Source organism: Hemitrygon akajei, chromosome 16 (assembly GCF_048418815.1).
Source record: "Hemitrygon akajei chromosome 16, sHemAka1.3, whole genome shotgun sequence".
NCBI classification, from domain to species: Eukaryota; Metazoa; Chordata; class Chondrichthyes; order Myliobatiformes; family Dasyatidae; genus Hemitrygon; species Hemitrygon akajei.
This window is the reverse complement of record NC_133139.1, coordinates 9,676,728-9,699,395: the sequence shown is the minus strand read 5'-3', so window position 1 is coordinate 9,699,395 and position 22,668 is coordinate 9,676,728. Positions and strand designations below refer to the sequence as shown.

The 22,668-nt window shown below is 36.9% G+C and overlaps 1 protein-coding gene across 2 annotated transcripts in view; it reads right to left on the bottom strand.

The window, feature by feature from the left end:
* The window catches only part of ap3d1 (adaptor related protein complex 3 subunit delta 1), a 101,643-nt gene that overhangs the window by 51,003 nt on the left and 27,972 nt on the right, over positions 1-22,668 (bottom strand). For both annotated transcript variants that reach the window (XM_073068206.1, XM_073068207.1), the window contains exons 2-14: positions 22,148-22,243; positions 15,356-15,436; positions 12,462-12,542; positions 12,234-12,341; positions 12,008-12,137; positions 10,023-10,162; positions 8,210-8,283; positions 6,545-6,594; positions 4,936-4,985; positions 4,160-4,208; positions 2,827-2,972; positions 1,261-1,409; positions 877-1,107 (exon numbers count right to left, since the gene is read on the bottom strand). In XM_073068206.1, coding sequence (XP_072924307.1) covers positions 877-1,107; positions 1,261-1,409; positions 2,827-2,972; positions 4,160-4,208; positions 4,936-4,985; positions 6,545-6,594; positions 8,210-8,283; positions 10,023-10,162; positions 12,008-12,137; positions 12,234-12,341; positions 12,462-12,542; positions 15,356-15,436; positions 22,148-22,243 — 1,385 coding nt within the window. The remainder of the gene's footprint in view (positions 1-876; positions 1,108-1,260; positions 1,410-2,826; positions 2,973-4,159; positions 4,209-4,935; positions 4,986-6,544; positions 6,595-8,209; positions 8,284-10,022; positions 10,163-12,007; positions 12,138-12,233; positions 12,342-12,461; positions 12,543-15,355; positions 15,437-22,147; positions 22,244-22,668) is intronic.

Here is a 22,668-nt window from a genome sequence, read left to right as displayed (position 1 = left end):
CGTGGTCCCAATGTATCAATGCAGCTACAAAGAAGGCAGTGGCTACATTTCATTAGGAGTTTGAGAAGATTTGGTATGTCACCAAAGATGCTGGCAAATTTCTACAGATGTACATTCTGGCTGCTTCATCAAGTGGTATTGGTGGGTGGGGGCGGGGGGGGGCACTACTGCACAGGATTGAAACAAAGCTGCAGAGAGATGTAAACTTAGTCAGCTCTATCATGGGTAGTGTCCAGGACATGTTCAAGGGACAATGCCTCAAAAACTCAGCATCTATCCTTAAGGACCTCCATCACCCAGGAAATGTCCTGTTCTCATTGCTACCAACAGGAAGGAGGTACATAAATTTGAAGATACATACTCAACGATTCAGGAACATCTTCTTCCCCTCGGCCATTTGATTTCTGAATGGACACTGAGCCCATGAACATTATCTCACTACTTTTATGTTTTTTTAAATTTTGCACTACTTATTTAATATATACATACACAAACATATTAGTTAAATTAAATTAGTGCAAAGTGTGTGTGTATATTTCTTTTTACTGTAATTCATGTTTTATCTTATTATATATTGCATTGTACTGCTGCCACAAAGTCATCAATTTCATGAAATATGCTAGCGATATTAAACCTGATTATGTAATGTTGAAATACTAAATTCATGCAGAGGAGGGAATTCTAAGGATTGAGCATTACTGCTAGGGGAGAGCACTAAGCAATTCATGCCCCTAGGATCACAATGTACTGGAGGCTTAAAATGCGAGGGTTCTGCTTGCTACTCAAAATTTTGTATCTTCCACCATAGAAGTACATCTTCTACGCTATCTAGTAATGCTATCTTAAATTTCCTTAAGTACATTAGGCAGTACTTACTCTGAAAATTCACCACAAATCCACGCAGAAGCATATAGAACTTCACAAATTCCATTTCTTTGCATATTGCCAGCAAGTAGATGGGCATTATCTAACAACATAGCCATCTGGGACACTGCAAATGCTCGGATGGCCTTTACCCGAATAGCTACATCAAGCATTTGAGCCGCAATTAGATGGCCATGTCGTGTTCCTTCCAATCGAGTCAGTTCAACCAAAATGCTGATGTACCTGTGATGTAAAAAAAGCTTCAGTGGATAAGAAAAATTTTGGAGTAAAAATACGATTTAATTAAAAAAAACATTGGCACATACTGTATCAGTATAAAACTGAAACGTGTGCTTGTTAGACACAAATTGCATTTTAAGGTGGCTAAGAACTTACCATTCAAAATTGGTGATGTATTGATAGTTGGACTGACTGCATATGTCAATGATTTTTGTCAGGAGTTCATCTCTGTAAGTTGTACCCTCTGCTTTATCTACATGAATCATTAATTTCTTAACAATTTCCATCAAATTCTTCTTTGAAACCTACAACATTGGAGTTAATAAAACAAAATTTAAATGCAAATTATGCACTTACTTATAAGTTTTCCAAATCATAGCACAATGAGTGTACTCACTGTTTAACATCCAACATTAAGTCAAAGTACAATCTTTATAAATGAGAAATGCATTGCTTTTATTTGCACTTCAATAAGTCTACGTGCTTTGGTTTTTCCTCTTACACTGGTTAGCAAAACAGCCACCCACTCCAAACTAGTGGATCAAGCAGCAATACACAATTCAAGATTTAGAAGCAACAACAAAAATAAACAGAAAATTGGATTGGGTTCCAAGTCAACCCACAATTTTATAAAACATGAATAAAAATAGGGTTTTCTGCAATTATTCACAATTCAGATATACTACTTTTCCACAAGACATAGGAGCAGAATTAGGCCATTCAGCCCATAAAGCCTATTCTGCCATTCTATCATGGTTTATTTCTTATCCCGCTTAACCCCATTCTGTAAGACCAATAGACATAGGAGCAAAATTAGGCCGTTTGGCTTTTCAGTGGATTAAAATATATAGATGGAATTTTTGAAAATATAAATGATAGTTTTATTTGTAAGGTTAATTAAAAACAAGTGAGGTATACAAATTGTCACCACTGGATTAATGAGAATGCCAAGCAAAAATTAAATTGTACTGTACTTTGTGCAACATATAATTAAATTTTAAAATTTGTTTTTAAAAGCTGTATCTACATAATAGAAAGGAAACTTATGTTTCCAGTTGCATGCTAACTGAATTGTTTAGAGTTAGAATACATTCAATAATGGAATTGAGAAATGATAATTTAGCTCAAAATGTTGATGACTTCCAGAAAGCTTATTAATGCTTGGGAGGGTTAATAGCAATGTAGGCTGCAAGTGTATAACTGCACAATATCCCTTCAAAGAACTCAAACTTTTCCATAAACAGAAATGTACGCCATCTATAATAGCAGGATCCCAGCCTAATATTATCTTATCAAGCTGTATGGAACAACCAATATTTACAAGAACTACTTGTTCTAGGCTCTGTATAAACAGCTGTGTTGAAGCATGAAACAATGCATTTAAAAAGTTGAAATGCACTGGCAAGCTCAAGATCTTACACAATATATCATTTAAGGAACCAAGATTAGGTCAGTGCAACATATTCCTATTATACCTTGCCACAAAAATTATTTTAAGTTCCAGTTTTTTCAATTATGCTCGTCTTGAAAAGTATCTCTTTCTGTTAGGTAATGTGCTGCAAGTAAATTTTCAACCATTATGGAACAACATTAATCACTATAAAATGTTTTCAATCAACCGAGTTACTACTCAGAAGGTTGTACAGATTAAGAAACATGTAACAGTTTGTTGAAATTTTCATATGCTTCATTAAGAAGGTGACCAAAAAGATAGTAGATTACCATTCCATACAGAAGATCTAGAGCTCGGAGTCGTATAGATTCATCCTTGTCATCTAAACACTGCAAGATTAGATCCTTGTGGGACTGTACAGACTTTGGATGAGTCTTCAAAATTTTCGACATAGCCAGCAAACCCAGATACTTCACTGCAGAATAGTTCAGAATCTTTGGCAATTTGTCACAATACTTAAATACATAAACACCATCTGAAAAAATCAATGCTCATCTACACCATGATTTAAAAAAATAAAAATCAATAGTTACAAATGCTCAGGATTCTTGAAATTCTACATAAACAGAATTGACTGGATAAGGAATCAATGTTCAAAGCACTGCTGTTAAACTTAAAAATCATTTGCACTAGATTACATTTGAAAACCAGTGGCTGGATCAGTAGTTAAGAGTAGGGAAAGTAAACATCTCCAGGGTGAGGGTCAGCATATGACTACACCAGAATAACACTAATGTTACCCCACTATGGGGCCTATTGAAAATGAAGCACATAGCCTTAGAAATGCACAGCTACAGTAAACTTCAAGTCAGCTGAGGACAACTTACAAAATTTCAAAGAATGTAAAAAATTAATCACAAATAGGTGTGTTGAGCCACCTTTACCATTCATTAAGATCAAAGCTGTCACTGTACCACAGAGCCACTTTCCTGTATTAGTCTCAAATTATCCAAATCCTTTAATATACAAATCAATCTATTTCAAATGAACTCAATGACTGAGCCTACTCATTCCTTAGTTAAGAGATTTCCTCAAGACAGAAACTGTTTACATGAGATTTAATTCCACTAAATTTCAATGAATACAGGCCAAGTCTACTTACATCATAAGACATAGAAACACAATTAAGCCATTCAGCCCAATGAGTCTGTTCCACCATTCTCTCAACCCCAATCACCTACCTTCTCCCTATAACCTTAAATGCCCTTACCAATTAAGTATTAATCAAGAACCTATCAAACTCCATTTTAAATATATCCAATGACTTAGCCTTCACAGCTGTTTGTGGCAATGAATTTCACAGATTCACCAGCCTCAGGGTAAAGAAATTGCTCTACATTTCAGTTCTGAAGGTATGTCCCTTTATTATGGGATTATGCCCTCAGGTCTTCGACTCTCCCACTACTGGAGATATATATATCAGAACAATTTTTATGTGTATTTGTTACTAGGAGAGAATTTGAGTGCATAAATAACTGCAATTATGTAGGGCCTTGAAGAAACTGTGCCTGAAGTACTTGTACGTTTTAGGCACATTTTTTATGGAACTGGCAGAAAACTTAGAACTTCGAACTAAGAATAAATGCATAACTACCTACTTACAGTTTTGGTCAGAATCTTCAATGAGAATTCGCAACTTCTGCACGCAAAGCTGAGGAGAAAAAAAATTGTAATTTGTAGGGATAACAAGGAAAACCTCAATTGTTCATAACAATAAAGGAGAAAGACGTAGCAATAACAATAACACTATCAAAAACAACTTTTTACATATTATTATTACACATGGTGCCATGGTACTGCAGTGGTTAGCATTACATCTCAGGGCATCCCAGTGTTTGGAATTCAATTCCAGTGCTGTTCTGTAAGAAATTTGTATGTTCTTCCTGTGGAATGTGTGGGTTTTCTCTGGGTTTCCTCCCACAGTTCAATTGGTCATTGTAAATTGTCCTGTGATTAGGTTAGGGTTATTCGGGTTTGTCAGGGATTGCTGGGGCAGCGAGGCATGAAAGGCCAGAAGGGGCCAGTCTGTACTGTATTGCTAAATAAAATAAAAATAAATTATTATGATCACCACTCCAATGAAAATATCATAAACTGATGGAATGTAACACTTCAGTATATCCTTAAGAACTTGCAAAGCACTTCAATATTTGAAATGCTTTAGATATATTTAAGTTATATTTATACTGAAAATACTTTATATTGAAAACTTAATTTAAATATTAAATTATATTTTCAATATAAAAATAAATTAAAATATATTCCTTGATTAAAACTTTTTTTTAAAAATCACAAAGAGAAAAATGAACTCCATCAAACAGAACCCAGACAAAATAATGAAAAATCTAATGAATGATACCATAGAGAAAACGTGTTACCTGGATACTGGCGCTGTGGTTCGGCATTCCAGAAGAGAGAGAGATAAGAACTGTAGAAGCAAGAAAATATTAGCCTCAACTTGATAAACATTTACTGACAGAAAATAAATTTAATAGGGCCTCTTAATACTTTAGATCAGTAGATTGTCAGGCCATCTGACCTGCTTCAAACAATGACAATTATTTAGCATATACTATTTGACTGAATGGGATGTTCTTAATTCAGTGGTGCATAAATTTGAATTATGAAATCTTCAATTCCAAGAACATTAATGGGATTTTACAACAGAGAAGTTTAGCTGTGCCCAGGCTATCTAAATGAATAACTCTCATTTTAGTTCTTAATCATAGCATTTGTGCTCCAGTTGCAGGCATATTGATAAATAGCAACACTTAACCAGCCTTTTCTAATTACCACCCAATGTAATGAATAGTCAAAATTTCTCCACTCCGATTCCTGAAGATTTTGGTATCATAATAAGGGATCTAGTAGGTATTAAAAGATCAGAAGAGGAAAATAAAAAATTGCAGATGCTAGAAATCAGAAACAAAAACAGAAAATGCTGGGGGGAAAACTAATGAGGCAGCATCTTCATAAACAGTCAATGATTCAGCATCCAGAAGGATTAGAAGCTATGTTAAGGTCAAATAGGGAAATGGGCTGCAAGTAGTCTAACACTACCTATAACACCAGAAAGATGGAATTATTGGTGTAGATATGAAGCATTTAGCAGTGGCATAAACACAGTTAACATTATGGTAATGGATGCTGATAACTAACTGCTTAAGCGTTATCTTAAAACCAGTAATGCTTGAGATCACTACAGATACTAAAAATAAGAGTGGAGGGTTCACAGGAAACAGAACAGCCAGTACAAGGAAAAGGTGGACTCCTGATATTCATATAATTATAATCATATATACTGCCAGCTATAGTTGGCAAACACTGGTGTAGAACATATTTAGATGGAAAAACTGAACATTCCTGGCTAAAATTCTGCTCTTTGTCTTCAGACAGCCTAAGGAATTAAAAGATGGCACACTGTCCAAAAGAAAATCTCCAAATAACTTTTAACAAAGAAAAATTTCAAATAACTTTGGTCAGTATACAAATATTAAAACTGGCAAAAATTTCTTCCCACCTCTGCTAAAGAATTTTACAACTATTTATCAAAACTAATCAACATGTTCAAGAACTATAAAGATAATAGATTTTCACAGAATTGAAACAACCAGTTCAGATTTTGAAGTAATTATCAATGCATTACGGAATTTTTGCAGCATAACTGTGATAATTTTGATTTTAATCTATTTATCTCCAAGTTTTCTGGCTTAGAGCAATTCATCACACTTGTGGTTTTGTCTTAATGACAGAATATTGTTTTCCAAGAAACATTCTTTTAGTTGTATCCCTCCGTGACTGATAATATTTTGGCAGTTCTGTACAATTTTATACTTAATAACAGAAAAATATCTTAAAGGTTGCAAATTGTATGGTACGGCTGAAATATAAACAACTGCTTTTCTAACAGATTATTACCTTAAACTTTTTTAAAAACAGTTTTGCATTAAAAACCAAATAGACCACTGATTACCAGAAGGATGTTACCTGCTATCACGGTGTTTACACATTCATACAAAAGGGACATGGCTGAGGTACTGCAAGACAGAAAATAGAATGCAATTTATGTTGAACTGTTAATTTTGCAGCACATTGGCAATTTTAGCTGGTGTCTGAAACATTCCCTCTTGGTTACTGCACTTGTCTTATATGGCCTGCTGGCCACTTGTAAGGCCACCTTATTAACTTTTCAGTACAAAGAGAAACTTTCACATTCTTAATATGTTTTTCCACACTCTGGGAAGTTCAAGGTGGTAAGATACCCCTCTCCAATGTTATGCTCACTTATCTCCTGCAAAATATATCTAACATATGCCATCCACTCTTCCTAAGCCTTACTGTTCAGGTACACTCAGATGTAACTTCATCTTATTTGCCCACTAGCACTTTAATTACCTCACCTCTTAACTAAATCAATGTTAACTGATCAAGCAACTGACTGACATCATGCATTACAAGTGGATGGTAACAGAATTTTCTGAATCTCACATGGATTTGTGACAGTTTAACGATAATGTTAATATTTAATAAATACATGCATCCCTTTCCTCGGTTCAATGTATGTTACCTTCCCTTCTCAAACCCTTGGATCAATAATCGTTAAAGATTATTATTAGACCATAATACACAAGAATAGAATTATGCCATTTGGCCCATTGAGTCTACTATCAAATCACTGCTGACAATTTTTTCCTCTCAACTCCATTCTACTGCTTTCTCCCCAAAAGCTTTTATGTCCTTACTAACCAAGAGCCTATTAACCTCAGCTTTAAATATACCCAATGACTTGTAAGCAAATACAGATCAGACTTTGAATATGAGATCATTATTGTCTGCATTACATGAAAATAATCTGAATGCTCATTAGCGAAATGTCTAACCGTTTATACCGTTATGCTTTTGCAATAACTGTCAAATGTGCTAACAGCTGAAGGAGTAATAGGAAAGCCTCAAAAATGTAGTTGATAATTTTAAAAATGCACATCAAATTATCAAGCAACATATAGTTCATACTTATTTATTTCAATTATAAGAACCACTCGTTCATCAAAAACTTGCGTTTTTCCCTGTAAGCAGGGAACAGTGAAGTACCACAAAAAATATAGTACACAAAGAGCTTACAACGCACTTCTTAAATTACAAAATGTGTTCATTAAAGTAAAACTTCACAGTATTGTGTCCAGAACACTGATGCAAAAAAAATTTGCTGAAAATACTATTTACTATCAAACAATATGGATAGTTTTTTTGTAACTCATATCCCGAAATGAATACAGATTTTTAAGATCATATGATTAAATCTAATTTTGAGAGAACAAAATGACATTTAAAAATCCTTTCTGCAAATAATTTAATTAGTTAGAAATGTATTGAAATACAATATTTTAGGAATTATCATTCACGTTACAAAAATGTCTGGTATCTAATTTTATATTGAACTTTTTGGAGTAAGTGTGAATGCAAGCCTTTGATTGCTAGTCTTAAGATAATTACTCAAATAGCACAAGACTGTTAAGCAGACTGAATGACACTTTCTGAATTCCATGTATCATGAAATAGAACAGTATGCATTTTATCCAGACTTACTGTTAGATGGCAGTGGCTGTTTGTTCATTCAAACGGAAAAAGAGAACAGTACATGTCATTACTAACCTGTGTATTAAATTTGTCAGTGGTTCAATGAGTTTCTTCCCCAGCCGTGGCTCAAGTGGGGTAAGAGCTCCAAACTAGCAGAAAAATAAGTATTACTGTTAGATAAATTCACACTTACAGTGAGTGTAACTATTATCAAATGCAAACTGATCATCTAACCAAAACTTTTAATCTCGAACAGTAAGGCAGCCTGGTTGGTTTGGCACCCAAACAGCCAGGATCACTGTCACAATGCTGAGAAGACCACAGCATACAGTACTATGCAAAGTCTTAGGCACGTATAAATAGCTAGGGGGTGCCTAAGATTTTTGCACAGTACAGTACATGGGTTAAAATAGTAAGGCAGTTAGGAAACAGAAATAAGAGAACTTAGCTTTGTATATTAAATGTTAACAGTATTAAGTGTTATTTGGTAACTGGAAAGATCAATATTCAGTACTGTGCAAAAGCCTTAAGCACCCTAGCAACATATATGTGCCCAAGACTTTTGCACAGTACTGCACCTTAAATATTACTACAAAGAAGCCATTGAGTGTTAGCTTAAGGTTCAAAGCATTTCATATAATATTTCTTATCATATTATCAAAGTATTTCCTATGAAATAACTTGCAAATTGCTTTGATGGTATTTCCTCCATTTACTGACAGTCTGATAGTTTGAGAATCTAGAATGTTATCATATTCATTTCCCTTACCACAGGAGCTTTGCCTGAGCAGACTGTACTCTTAGCATTCCAATTTGACCTCTGCATCATAAGCCACTTTTAATGACCTTTCTTACCATTAATCAAAGTAAATTAAATTACTGTGTAATTGCTGTAACATTAATTGTCGATTCAACCCCAAAATCAACAAGCAACCGTGGTGATCTGTCAGTACCAGTCATGTCAGATTTTGAAGGGTGTATATGAAAATAATTTTCTGCAGGACCCTCAAGTTTGTAAGAGTAATTGCACCTTTTATTTGTGGAACTGCGATCATCTTAATTATCCATGAAAATCCTGCTTCCAGATTCCTCATTTTAAAATCTCAGATTCCCACACTAACAAGTTAAAAATGTATCTCAATTTACATTTTTAGTTGTGAGCAGAAAATTCCCAATTTTTTAAACAACTTGCATCTTGTAAAATACTACAGACCAACCTTCTACATCTGCTGTGACACAAGGAGTCAGAAGAATGAGAGGTGGTCTTATAAAAGTATACAAAATGTTGGTAGGCATTTCCCCCTTGGTTCTGGCAAGGCTAGAATTAGAGGTCATAAGTTTTGGTTGAAAGGTGGAATATCTAAGGGGAATCGGGGGGGGGGGGGGGACTTCTTAGATCAGAGGGTGACGTGAGCGTGGAATGAGCTGCCAGCAGAAGTGGTAGATACAAGTCCAACTGAAACATTTAGAGAAGTGTGAATGGGTGCATGGATGAGAGAGGCAAGGAGAGCTATGGTCAAGGTGCTGATAGATGGGAATAAGCAGAAGACCAGGCTGAGGGGCCCTGTTTCAGTGCTGTGGTGCTCTATGGCTAATTATTTCAAACTCTCATCGTCCCACCCTTCTAATAGTTCCATTACATATTCCATTTTAATAATCACTATTAGTTACAAATTAGGTTATTTCCCTTTACTACTTCAACAGATGCAGAACAAGATGCTCAATATATACCTGTGCACAATTTGATATTTGATCCACCGTTAGAGTCAAACAAACACACAGCATCACCATAAACATTTAAAATCTAGGGACAACCAGCTCTTAGAGTAAACCTAGGCTAAAAGGTCTGATGTCTGCCCTTCCTATAAAGATTTTTTTATTAACTTACAAGTTTAATTATTTTAATGAGGACCCAATTATTAGTTGATGATGTCATCAGTTTGAAAAACAGTGGAGCCAGAGAAAGGTAATTCTTCGGATTGCGTCGAGCAAGTTCACAGATAACATTTACGGCAGCAGACTGAACACCTGTAGAACAAACAGAGGCAAGAGTCTACACAGAGTGATAAAGTGTAGAATATCTAGAACCTTTGGCCTCTCCCCTGCCAATGTGATAATTCAGCACATTGGTGCATTTGTGCAGTTTAACTTGATTGATACTACTTTGTATTTACAGATTCAATTACTAAGTTTAAAAGTGTGTAATACAAAAGCTGTGCAAAAATTACTTCTAGTTAATATTTGGGAGTAGTGGACACCAAGTACAGTTTGTGAAATATTATGAATCAATCTAAACTTCAATACAAGTTTTAGCTAAAATATATGATTCAACACTTCATGATTTTCATGATGTAACTATGAAAATGGACAAGGGAGAGCCAGTGGATGTATAGTGTACCTGGACATCTAGAAAGCTTTTGATAAAGTCCCACATAGGAGAATAGTGGGCAAAATTAGGGCACATGGTATTGGGGGCAGAGTACTGACATGGATTGAAAATTGGCTGGCTGACAGGAAACAAAGAGTAGTGATTAACGGGTCCCTTTCAGAATGGCAGGCTGTGAACAGTGGGGTACCGCAAGGTTCGGTGCTGGGACAGCAGCTGTTTACAATATACATTAATTATTTAGATGAAGGGATTAAAAGTAACAGCAAATTTGCCGATGACACAAAGCTGGGTGGCAGTGTGAAATGTCAGGAGGATGTTATGAGAATGCAGGGTGACTTGGACAGGTTGGGTGAGTGGACAAATGTACGGCAGATGCAGTTTAATGTGGATATATGTGAGGTTATCCACTTTGGTGGCAAGAACAGGAAGGCAGATTACTATCTAAATGGAGTCAAGTTAGGAAAAGGGGAAGTACAACGAGATCTAGGTGTTCTTGTACATCAGTCAATGAAAGCAAGCATGCAGGTACAGCAGGTAGTGAAGAAAGCTAATGGCATGCTGGCTTTTATAACAAGAGGAATTGAGTATAGGAGTAAAGAGGTCCTTTGCAGCAGTACAGGGCCCTGGTGAGACCCCACCTGGAGTATTGTGTGCAGTTTTGGTCTCCAAATTTGAGGAAGGACATTCTTGCTATTGAGGGAGTGCAGTGTAGGTTCACAAGGTTAATTCCCGGAATGGCGGGACTGTCATATGTTGAAAGATTGGAGTGACTGGGCTTGTATACACTGGAATTTAGAAGGATGAGGGGGATCTGATTGAAACATATAAGATTATTAAGGGATTGGACACACTGGAGGCAGGAAGCATGTTCCCGCTGATGGGTGAGTCCAGAACTAGAGGCTACTGTTTAAGAATAAAGGGTAGGCCATTTAGAACAGAGATGCGGAAAAACTTTTTCACCCAGAGAGTGGTGGATATGTGGAATGCTCTGCCCCAGAAGGCAATGGAGGCCAAATCTCTGGATGCATTCAAGAGAGAGTTAGATAGAGCTCTTATAGATAGCGGGGTCAAGGGATATGGGGAGAGGGCAGGAACGGGGTACTGATTTGTGTATGATCAGCCATCACAGTGAATGGCGGTGCTGGCTAGAAGGGCCGAATGGCCTACTCCTGCACCTACTGTCTATTGATTTTGACCAAATTAACTCAGGCTCAATTAGAGCAAAGTGGAATTTTGATATAAGTTTTTAACAAGAGTAAATATATTCCTTAAACTAAATAATTCAGCTTTGGATTCTGGAACATATTAGACAGTGGCTTATGTGCCCACAACCGTGTCCATTCAACTAACTTAATCTCCTGAAACATAGTTAGATTTCTTCACACAACAAAATGAACAAGAGATCAAGTTGTCAATTAATTCCTAGGCTAACTTGCGCAACCAATTAAGACAGTATTTGTTAATGTTCTATAAAAGCAACTGACCAGAATCTGGATCCTCCAGTTTCTCCTTAAGGCGTGGGAAGGCAGGTCGCAGGGATTCCGGATACTTGAGGAACACCTTGTACATGATAAGCACAGCTTTCTTTCTAATGTAAGGCTTTGTGTGAGACATCTGTGGATCAAAGTAGCTGTTAGTGTACAACTATAAATGCAGAGATCAAAAGAGGGACCCTTCTCAAGCCCAAGTTTCAAATCTAAAACAACTCACCAACGTCATAATGTCATTTGCCAAATCCCTGGCAAGATCTGGAGTAACAAAACAGGATAAACCTGTCAATGCAACGCCTGTATCATACTGATTCGGGCTGCTGAGATCCTGTGTGTAGTTATAAAAAAATTCCAATTAGAATTAAGAGGGACATTATCCACAGCACAGCAAAAATTAATGACATTTTTAAAAAATGAAAATCCATTTATCAACCTTCTCTCAACTTGCCTTACGAATCTGATTTGTTGTTAACATGATTACATCAGTTCCTTCATAAAAACACTGAGAGGCTGCCAAATACCCTATTCTCTGCGGAAAGGAAAAATATACACAGTTAACAGAATCAAATGTAAAAATCTCTACACATTTCACATTAAGGTACAAGTCAGCATAAGCAAAACAAAGTACACATTACACTGCATATTGACAGTGGAAAAATGAGAGGTTAGAAACTGGATACAAATAAAAGGGATAATTAGATCAGGGGAGGGGGATTCTTCAAACAAGTGTTCATCCAAATTGGATCAGATTTCTGTACTCAATCAGAATAAAGAGTTAATTTCAAACAAATAGGCACCTTTTCATATTCATTACCAACTTTGGGAGGTGAAGGGGTGGCATTGCGAATCAGAAGAAAAACCACAGGGTCGTTACAGAGGCATTGTAACAGAATAGGTTGTTCTAGCTGTTTAAAAGTGATTTAGACAGACATATGAACATGCAAGGAATGGAGGGATATAGCCCATGTACAGGCGATGTACAGTTTAAATTTGCACTCTTGTCAGCAAAGGACATTGTGGGCCAAATTTAGCCCCACCTATTGAACTGACAATACCATAGACTCAAATAACAAGTTCTGGCTATTGAAGGCTAATGTGGTACTAGAAAGTTTGAGAGACCTATAGAATTATCTGTATTTCTGCATAAATATGACCTAAAATGTGATCAGATCTTCACATGTCCTAAAACTAGATAGAGAACCTGATTAAATAAATAACACAAAAAACATATTTATTTATTATGAAAAATTATCCAATATTACATCCATTTGTTGGAAAAAGTATGTGAACCTCTGGGGTAATGCCTTCTGCAAAAGCTATTTGGAGTCAGGTATTCCAATCAATGAGATGACATTGGAGGTGTGGGGTTGTAGAGGTGCTCTGCCCTATAAAAAAGACACACAAAGTCAGGTTACTGACAGAGCCTGCTCTTCTCAAGAAAGATCTGTTTATGTGCAGCGTGCCTCGATCAAAACAACTTTCAGAGGACCTTATAAGAGAATTGTAGATGCGTGAAACTGTAAAAGGCTACGAAAGCATTTCTAAAGACCTGACTGTTCATCAGTTCACAGCAAGAAAAATTGTCTACAAATGGAGGGAACTCAGTACTGTTGCTACTCTCCGTAGGAGTGGGCATCCTGCAAAGATCACACCAAGAGCACAACCTGCAATGCTGAAGGAGGTGAAAAATAACCCAAGGGTAACAGCAAAAGACCTTCATAAATCTCTAAAACTTGAAGTCTCTGTTCATGTGTCAACTATAAGAAAAACACTGAACAAGAATGGACACCACGGAGGACACCACTGTTCTCCAAAAATAAAAGGAAATAAATGTTGGACGTTTCAAGTTTGCAAAAGACCACCTGGAAGTCCTACAATGCATTTGGGACAATGTTCTGTGTTCAGACGAGACAAAAGTTGAACTTTTTGGCAGAAATGCACATTGCTATGGTTGGAGGAAAAAGGGCACTACACACTAATTCCAAAACCTCATCCCAACTGTAAAGCATGATGGAAGTAGCATCATGGTTTGGACCTGCTTTGCTGCCTCAGGGCCTGGACAGCTTGCAGTTTTAAGGGACCAATGAATTCAAAAGTGTATAGTGTATCAAGACATTTTACATGAGAATGTCAGGGTAGCAGTCCATCATCTGAAGCTTAATAGAAGCTGGATGATCAAGACAATGATCCAAAAGACAAGAGTAAATCAACAATAGAATGGTTTAAAAAGAAAATTTATTTTGGAATGGCTGGGCTAAAATCCTGACCTTAATCCTATAGAAATGTTGTGAAAGGACCTGAAGCAAGCAGCTTATTCAAAAAAGTCCACCAATATCCCAGAGTTGAAGCAGTTTTGTAAGGAGGAGGAATGGCCTGAAATTAATCCAAGCTGATGTGCAGAACTGATCAATAGTTTTGAAAATGTTTGGTCAAAGATATTACTGTATGGGGGGGGGGGGGGGGGGGGAGTCATACCAGTCATACTGAAAACATATGTTCACATAATTTTTCAACAAATACATGTAATATTGGATCATTTCTCTCAATAAATAAATGAACCAGTATAATATTTTTGTGTTATTTATTTAAATGGGCTCTGTTTATCTAGTTTCAGGACTTGCATGAAGATCTGATCACATTTTAGATCATATTTATGCAGAAAAAGAAAATTCTACAGAGTTCAGAAACTGTATGTGGTCTACAACTACAGGACAAACCTTTTTTAAATAAGTATTTACAGCTCCATTACAATGATTGAATGTACCAAGAATTAATTGAATGGGGAAAAAGATCAACTATTTTCTAAAACCCTGATACACAGTATTAGTGGTTTTTTAAAAATTGTGATTATGCACATCAACTTGCACAGACGTCTAAACCATAATTTGAAATAGTTCCAGACGACAAGTGGAGTTTGACGAATACATTCCAAGCAGCAACACTTCCATGTGGTATTTGTGTCAGCATCAAGTATTAACTGAAATGAGGCAAATCAATATAAAATCTTCAAATTTCACAGCCTTTGTATGTTTTAACAAGAAATGAACAGCTATACAACTGATCTTTAAAAAAAAAGTAGAGGATCGGTATTTCAGATTGGAACCACACATTCCAAATATTCTGAAAGATAAATGAGTGAGGGAAACAAATGAAAAAGAATTTTTAATACAAGTTTTTCAGAATAGACAAATTTCAGCATTTGCTAATATTTATGAACCTTAAGCTGAAATCCTTACATGAATAATTAAGCTTTAGTGATTCATAGCCATCTAATTAGCAAGGACTGCAGTTAATATGCATTCATTTACTGAACAGTAGAAATATTAAAAGATGAAGCTTCACCTTGAATGTAAACTTTGATGAACTCATTACTTCTATAATATTGAATGCAGCCCAGCTGATGTCATATCCCAGCATCTGCAGCTATTATGGAGCAAAAAAAAACAACTTTAAACAACAACGAACACTAACAATATAGTTTCTTAGGTACCAGGATCAAAACTGCACACCAGGGTCTTAAAGCCCAATACTTTCCATATAAGTAGTATGAGTAGGCATGGATCCATCAAGTCTCGCAAGCCACATAATATAATCATGGCTAATCTATGCTGGCTTCTATTCCTCCTCTGTGTCATTTCTCTACACTCCTCTACTGATTGATGAAAAATTTATCCATCTTCATTTTAAATAGTTCTAATGATACAGGTTCTGCTATCCGCTGGCCAGGTAATTCCAGAAACTCTCAAACTCTAAGAGAAGGAATTTCTATGTAGCCTCTTATTTTGTAGTTATGTCCCCTTGTTAAGGACTCTCCCATTCCATGACTGAGAACACCCCGAATCTGCTCTGTAAGATCTCACTAGGATTTAATATATTTAGAGTCATAGAGCAATGCAGCACAGAACCTGGCCTTTTGGCCATATAGCCTGTGCTGATCTATTATTCTGCTTAGTTTGAACAGCCAGCACCTGGACCATAGGCCTCCATACCCCTCCCATCCGTGTACTTATCCAATTTTCTCTTAGGTGTTGAACTCAAACCCACATCTTCTGCTGGCAGCTTGTTCCACACTCTCACCACACTCCTGAGTGAAGTTCCCCCTCAGGTTCCCCTTACACCCTTAACCCATAATGCCTAGTTCTTGTCTCAGCAGTAAAGAGCCTGCTTGCATTTACTCTATCGACACACCTCATTCCTCTGAACTCCGTGGATACAGGCTCAGATTTGGTCTTTCTTAGAAGGAATCCCAGGAATCAGCCCAGTGAACCTTCTTTGTACAGGCAACAATGCTACTGTCTATTTTTAGACCATGTTCCAGGTGAGGCCTCACCAACACCCTATAGAATTGCAACAAAAACTCCCTACTTCTACAGTCCAACCCCTTTTTACTGTTTGCTTTAAAAAAAATTACAATCAGAATCATATGTTGTGAAATCTGTTGTTTTGCTACAGTAATACATTGCAATACATAGTATTAAAAGCTATAAATTATAAGTATACAAAAAGAAAATTAGTTAAAAAAGAGAATACTGAGGTAGTGTCCATGTGTTCAACTACTAGTTGAACTGCCTGCTAGTTTTTTGTGATTCATGCACTACAACAGCTAGATCCCTTAGTACTTGTCTTTCTCTAATTAGATAATAATCTGCCTTTTGAATTCTCTTACCGAACTTCATGATCTCTCAGTCTCCCACATTAAATTCTACTTGCCAGTCTTTTTTGCACTCATTCAGTCTGACTATACCCCACTGCAGAATCATAGTCCTTTGATCTGCAGCAAATCTGAAAACCTTACATACTATTCCTTCCTCCAGGTCATAATGTAATTATTGAACAACTGCAGGCAAAGAATTAATCCTTGAGGTACTCACCAGTTACCTCTGATCTAAGGACCCATTTATTCCAATTCTGCTTTCTATGAGACAGCAAGTTTTCAATCCATTTTAACTTACTTCTTTCAATATCATGAGCTTCTGATTTACACACTAACTTCCTATCCAGATCTTGTCAAATGTCTTTTGGAAATCTCAATACACTGCAATTACAGGTTCTTCTTTATCAATATTCCATTGCATCCTCAAAGAATTCTAGCAAATTTATCAAACCATATACCTTTTGTAAGCTTAGGTTATTGACACTTTCCTAAATGATTAACTATTTTCTCTTTAATTATTGATTCTGGCATCAATAATTCCATTCTGAACAAGAGAGTCACAGCGGCTGTTTTCCAATCTTAAAGTACCTTCCCAGAATTTAGCAAGCAAGGAAAAATTTCAACCAATGGGTCCAATGCATCTGCAGCCACTTCCTTTAAAACCCTGGTGTACAATCTATCACGTCCATTAAGAGCACAAGACTTACAGGCAGAATTAGGCTATTCGACCCATTGATCATGGCTGATTTAGACCATAAGATGTAGGAGTAGAATTCAGCCACTTGACTGGTCCTTTTCTCCCCCTCCTCAGCTCCACTCCCCGACCTTCTCCCTGTAAACTTTCATGCTGTGTCCAATTAAGAACCTATCAAGCTCTCCCTTAAATACACCCAATGACCTGGCCTCCAAGGCAACTTGTGGTAAGAAATTCCACAAATTCACCATTCTCTGGCTAAAGGAATTTCCCTGCATCTGTTTTAAATGGCCGCCCCTCTATCCTGAGGCTGTACCCTTTTGTCTTACACTCTCCCACCATGGGAAACATCCTTTCTATATCTACTCAGTCTAGGCCTCAATGAGACTCCATCCCCCACCATCCTTCTAAATTCCAGCGAGTACAAACACAGACCTATCAAACATTCCTTGTATGATAACCCTTTCATTCCCAGAATCATCCTCTGAACCCTCGCCAACACCAGTACATCTTTTCTCAGATAGGGTACTCAAAACCGTTCACAATACTCAGCCTCACATCCATGCTCTTGTATTCTAGACCTCTGGAAGTCAATGCTAACACTGCATTTGCCTTCCTCATCACTAACTCTACCTGCAAGTTAACCTTTAAGGTGTTCTGCACAAGGACTCTCAAGTCCCTTTACATCTCAGATTTTTGGATTTTCTCCCCATTTAGAAAATAGTCCACGCATTTATTTCTACTACCAATGTGCATGACCATGCATTTTCCAACACTGCATTTCATTTGCCACTTTATTGTCCTTTCTCTTAATCTGTCCAAGTCCTTCTGCCTGTTCCCTCAACCAATCTTGGCAACAAAGCCAGCTATTCCATCATCTAAATCACTGATATACAGCATAAAACGAAGCAGTCCCAACACTGACCCCTGTGAAACACCACTAGTCACTGGCAGCCAACTAGAAAAGGGCCCTTTTATTCCCACTCACTGCCTCCTACCAATTAGCTGGTAACCATACCAGTAACTTTCCTGTAATACCATGGGGTCTTAACTTGGTAAGCAGCCTCATGTGTGACACGTTGTCAAAGGCTTTCTGGAAGTACAAATATACAACATCCTCTGCATCCCCTTTATCTATCCTATGTGTCACCCCTTCAAAGAATTCCAACAGGTTCAGGCAAGATTTTCCCTAATGGAAACAATGCTGACTTTGTCCTATCTTGTCCTGTGTCACCAAGTACTCCATCACCTTACCCTTAACAATTGACTCTAACATCTTCCCAACCACTAAGGTCGGGCTATTCGGTCTACAATTTCCTTTCTGCTGCCTTCCTCCTTTCTTAAAGAGTGGAGTGACATTTGCAATTTTCCAGTACTCTGGTACCATGCCAGATTGCAATGGTATTTGAAAGACTCATGCCTCCACGATCTCTACTGCTATCTTTCAGAACCCTTGGGTGCAGTTCATCTGGTCCGGATGACTTATGTACCCTTGGGTCTTTCAGCTTTTTGAGCACCTTCTCCCTTGTAATAGGAACTGCACTCACTTTTCTTCCCTCACACCTTCAACATCTGGCACACTGCTAGCATCTTCCACAGTGAAGACTGATGTAAAATACTCATTTAGTTTATCTGCCATTTGTTATCCCTCTTAACCCCATTCTCCTGCCTTCTCACACACCCTCTGACATCTTTACAAATTAAAATCTCTGCTTTACAAATTATCAATCTCTGCTTTAAAGATATAACCAATGACTTAGCCCTCCTGAGTTCTTCCAGTCTTTTTATCCCTTTTAAGTGGGATTTTGAAAGGTCCCTGATAAATTAGTCCATCAATATCTCAGAAATATTAGCAATCTTTTTCATGGCAAAGATTGATGCAAAAATTTATTCAACATAAAGGCACAGAGTCGAATGTACTTCCTAAGAAGGCTGGCGTCATTCAATGTCTGTAGTGAGATGCTGAAGATGTTCTATAGGTCAGTTGTGGAGAGCGCCCTCTTCTTTGTGGTGGCGTGTTGGGGAGGAAGCATTAAGAAGAGGGACGCCTCACGTCTTAATAAGCTGGTAAGGAAGGCGGGCTCTGTCGTGGGCAAAGTACTGGAGAGTTTAACATCGGTAGCTGAGCGAAGGGCGCTGAGTAGGCTACGGTCAATTATGGATAACTCTGAACATCCTCTACATAGCACCATCCAGAGACAGAGAAGCAGTTTCAGTGACAGGTTACTATCGATGCAATGCTCCTCAGACAGGATGAAGAGGTCAATACTCCCCAATGCCATTAGGCTTTACAATTCTACCGCCAGGACTTAAGAACTTTTTAAAAGCTACTATTAATGCTTTTTGAGACGGTGATTTAGATGCATATCATATTTTTTACTGAGTTAAGTATTGTATGTAATTAGTTTTGCTACAACAAGTGTATGGGACATTGGAAAAAAAGTTGAATTTCCCCATGGGGATGAATAAAGTATCTATCTATCTATCTAACATATCTGCCATTTCTTTGCTGTACAATTCAACAACTTTGTTCTGTACAGGCCCCCTTATTTAACTCCTCCCGCTATTTTTTATATATATATATATATATATATATACACACACACACACACATATATAAAACTTCCACTGTTTTCATACTACATGCAAATTTTCTCTCAAAATTCATTTCTCGCTTCCTATGAGCTTTTAAGCCTTCTGCCAAAATGCCCCAGTTCTCAAGCCTACCACTAGCCCTTGCCAATTTTTATATGTAACTTTTCAATTTAACATTTTGTACCTCCTTTGTTAATGTTAGATTGTGTCTTTCTCATGGAATTTTTCTGATTGGGATAAACTCTTATGAGTACTAAGAGATCAGCTGTTTGAATATTTGCCTTGTTTGTTTGCTGTTGACTCATTTACTCAATCCATAGATAACTACTTCCACCTTCCAATATAATTGACCTTACTTTCCCCAATCAGCATTGTCAATTTAAATGTAATGTTGACCTTCAAAGTGCAACTGGAATTCTATCTTATGGCCGCTATCCTCCGATAGATCTTTCACCAAAAGATCCCTCATAACCCTTCCTCATTACACAGACCAAAAGTAAAATAGTTACACAATATATTGCTCTTTAATGCATTTCACAAATTCTCCTTCAATGATATGCTTGTCAGTTTGGTTTTCCAAGTCAATATATGGATTAAAACTTACCATAATTGCAGTTTCCTTGAAACTTTACCTTGATATTCCCTGTTTATGCTTTGACATATTAAGTAGTCACATCTTGGGGGTCTACAGACTACAATTACCCCTGTCATTCTTCCTCTGGTAGTCATAATTTCAACGCAAACCTATTCCAGGTCATTATCCACTGTCATTATATCACAACATAACACCAATTATATGCCCCTTGATTAAAATACCATTTTACTTCCTTTCTCCATTCTTTTGAAACAGCGCACAACCTGGAATATTGAAAAGCCTAGATAGAGTGGATGTGGAGAGCACATTTCCTATAGTGGGGAAATCTAGGATCAGAGGGTGCAGCCTCTGAATAGAGGGATGTACGTTTAGAGAGATGAGGAGGAATTTCTTTAGTCAGGGCATGGTGAATCTGTGGAATTAATTACCACAAATGGCTGTGAAGGCCAATCATTCGGCATATTTAAAGCAGAGGTTGATAGGTTCTTGATTAGTCAAGGCATCAAACGTTATGGGGAGAAGGCAAGAGAATGGGGTTGAGGGGGATAATAAATCAGCTAAGATAGAAGGGTGGAGCAGACTTAATGGGCCAAATGGCCTAAATCTGCTTTTTTGTCTTATGGTCTTATAACTGAACACCCAGACCCCTCTATCCTGAAACCATGTGCCTATAATAGTTTTTCCAATCACATTCAAAAATTGTTATGTGTTTTCAATTTATCTTCCTAAAAATGCTATTTAGATTCAAGAATAAAGTTTTGATATTTTTAGTATTATTTACATTTTTGTATTCCAACCACAATATTTCAGAAAATATCCAAACTTCATATTAATGCACGTAATCCAGCATACCAACATGTTTATGTATACCATTTAATCTCCCCCAGGATCTAACTCTTCTCTCCTACATAGCCCTCCAGTTTTCTTTCATTCACGTGTCTCATTAAATGTACCTGCATCTACTACCATCCCTGGCACCTACCTCTCTGTGTTAAAAACTTCCCTCTGCCATCCCCCATTCATTTCTACTGAGCATTTACACTTGTTCCCTTTAAACTGGGTGCATACATTTGTGCTGATTAATAAGTACCAGAGTGGGCCACTCTCATTTTTATAAACATCTTATAAGTTTAGGGTGCAGTTAAAGTAAATTGCAAATTAATTGCGAGGAGTGACGTGAAGCTTAAAGAAAGGGAGAAGGGCAGACAGCTATGAAGGCCAAGTCATTGGGTATATTTGAAGCAAAGGTTGATAAGTTTTTGATTAGTGAGGCCCTCAAAGGCTACAAGGAGAAGACAGAAGAATACGATTGAAAGGGATAATAAATCAGCCATGATGGAATTGCAGAGCAGATTCAATAGGCTGAATGGCCTAATTCTGCTCCTATGTCTTACAGTTTATGGTCTTATCGGTAACTATTGAGTGCCTCACAAGACAACTGCATCAACTGAGGATAAACCAAACCCGCTATAATGCTCTACGCTTCAACATTTGCAAAGACCATGAGGCTGAAAGTCGCAAATTATTCCAGTTGGATTAAATCTTGCAATATAATTTAATTTTATTTAACTCAAATTGATGACATTTTGTACTTACATATGCAAGTTTGATGACTGCATTGGCTTTGACTGCAATATTGTCCTGCTTGAGCTCCTGCTTTATTTCATCAATACATTGTGAAATATACTTGGCCTGTAAACAAGAATAATCACATTCAATACTTGACTGAAATGATTATAAACAAGCACCTTGAAAATAAAACCACACAAGCTACAATTGTTATTTTAGATGCACAAAAATTATAAAATGATTCACTAACACCAGTGAATAACCCCACCACTACTTATATAAACACTACTTATATGCGTACCTCAAAAGCAAACAGGAATTTAAAATAATAGCTATTTAAAAACAGAGAAGGTGTAATGAAATTATTGATCCAAATTTCAGAGAAAAGGTCAATATAAAATGTTAACTCTCTCTTTCCTAAGATGTTGTTAAACTTATTTCTAGCATTTTGTTTTCATTAAAAAAACTGATATCAAGTTACAGTCAATGGTTTAAAAAGGTACCATTATAGCATGTTGTACTAGGAAACAATCCTAAATTAAACGTCC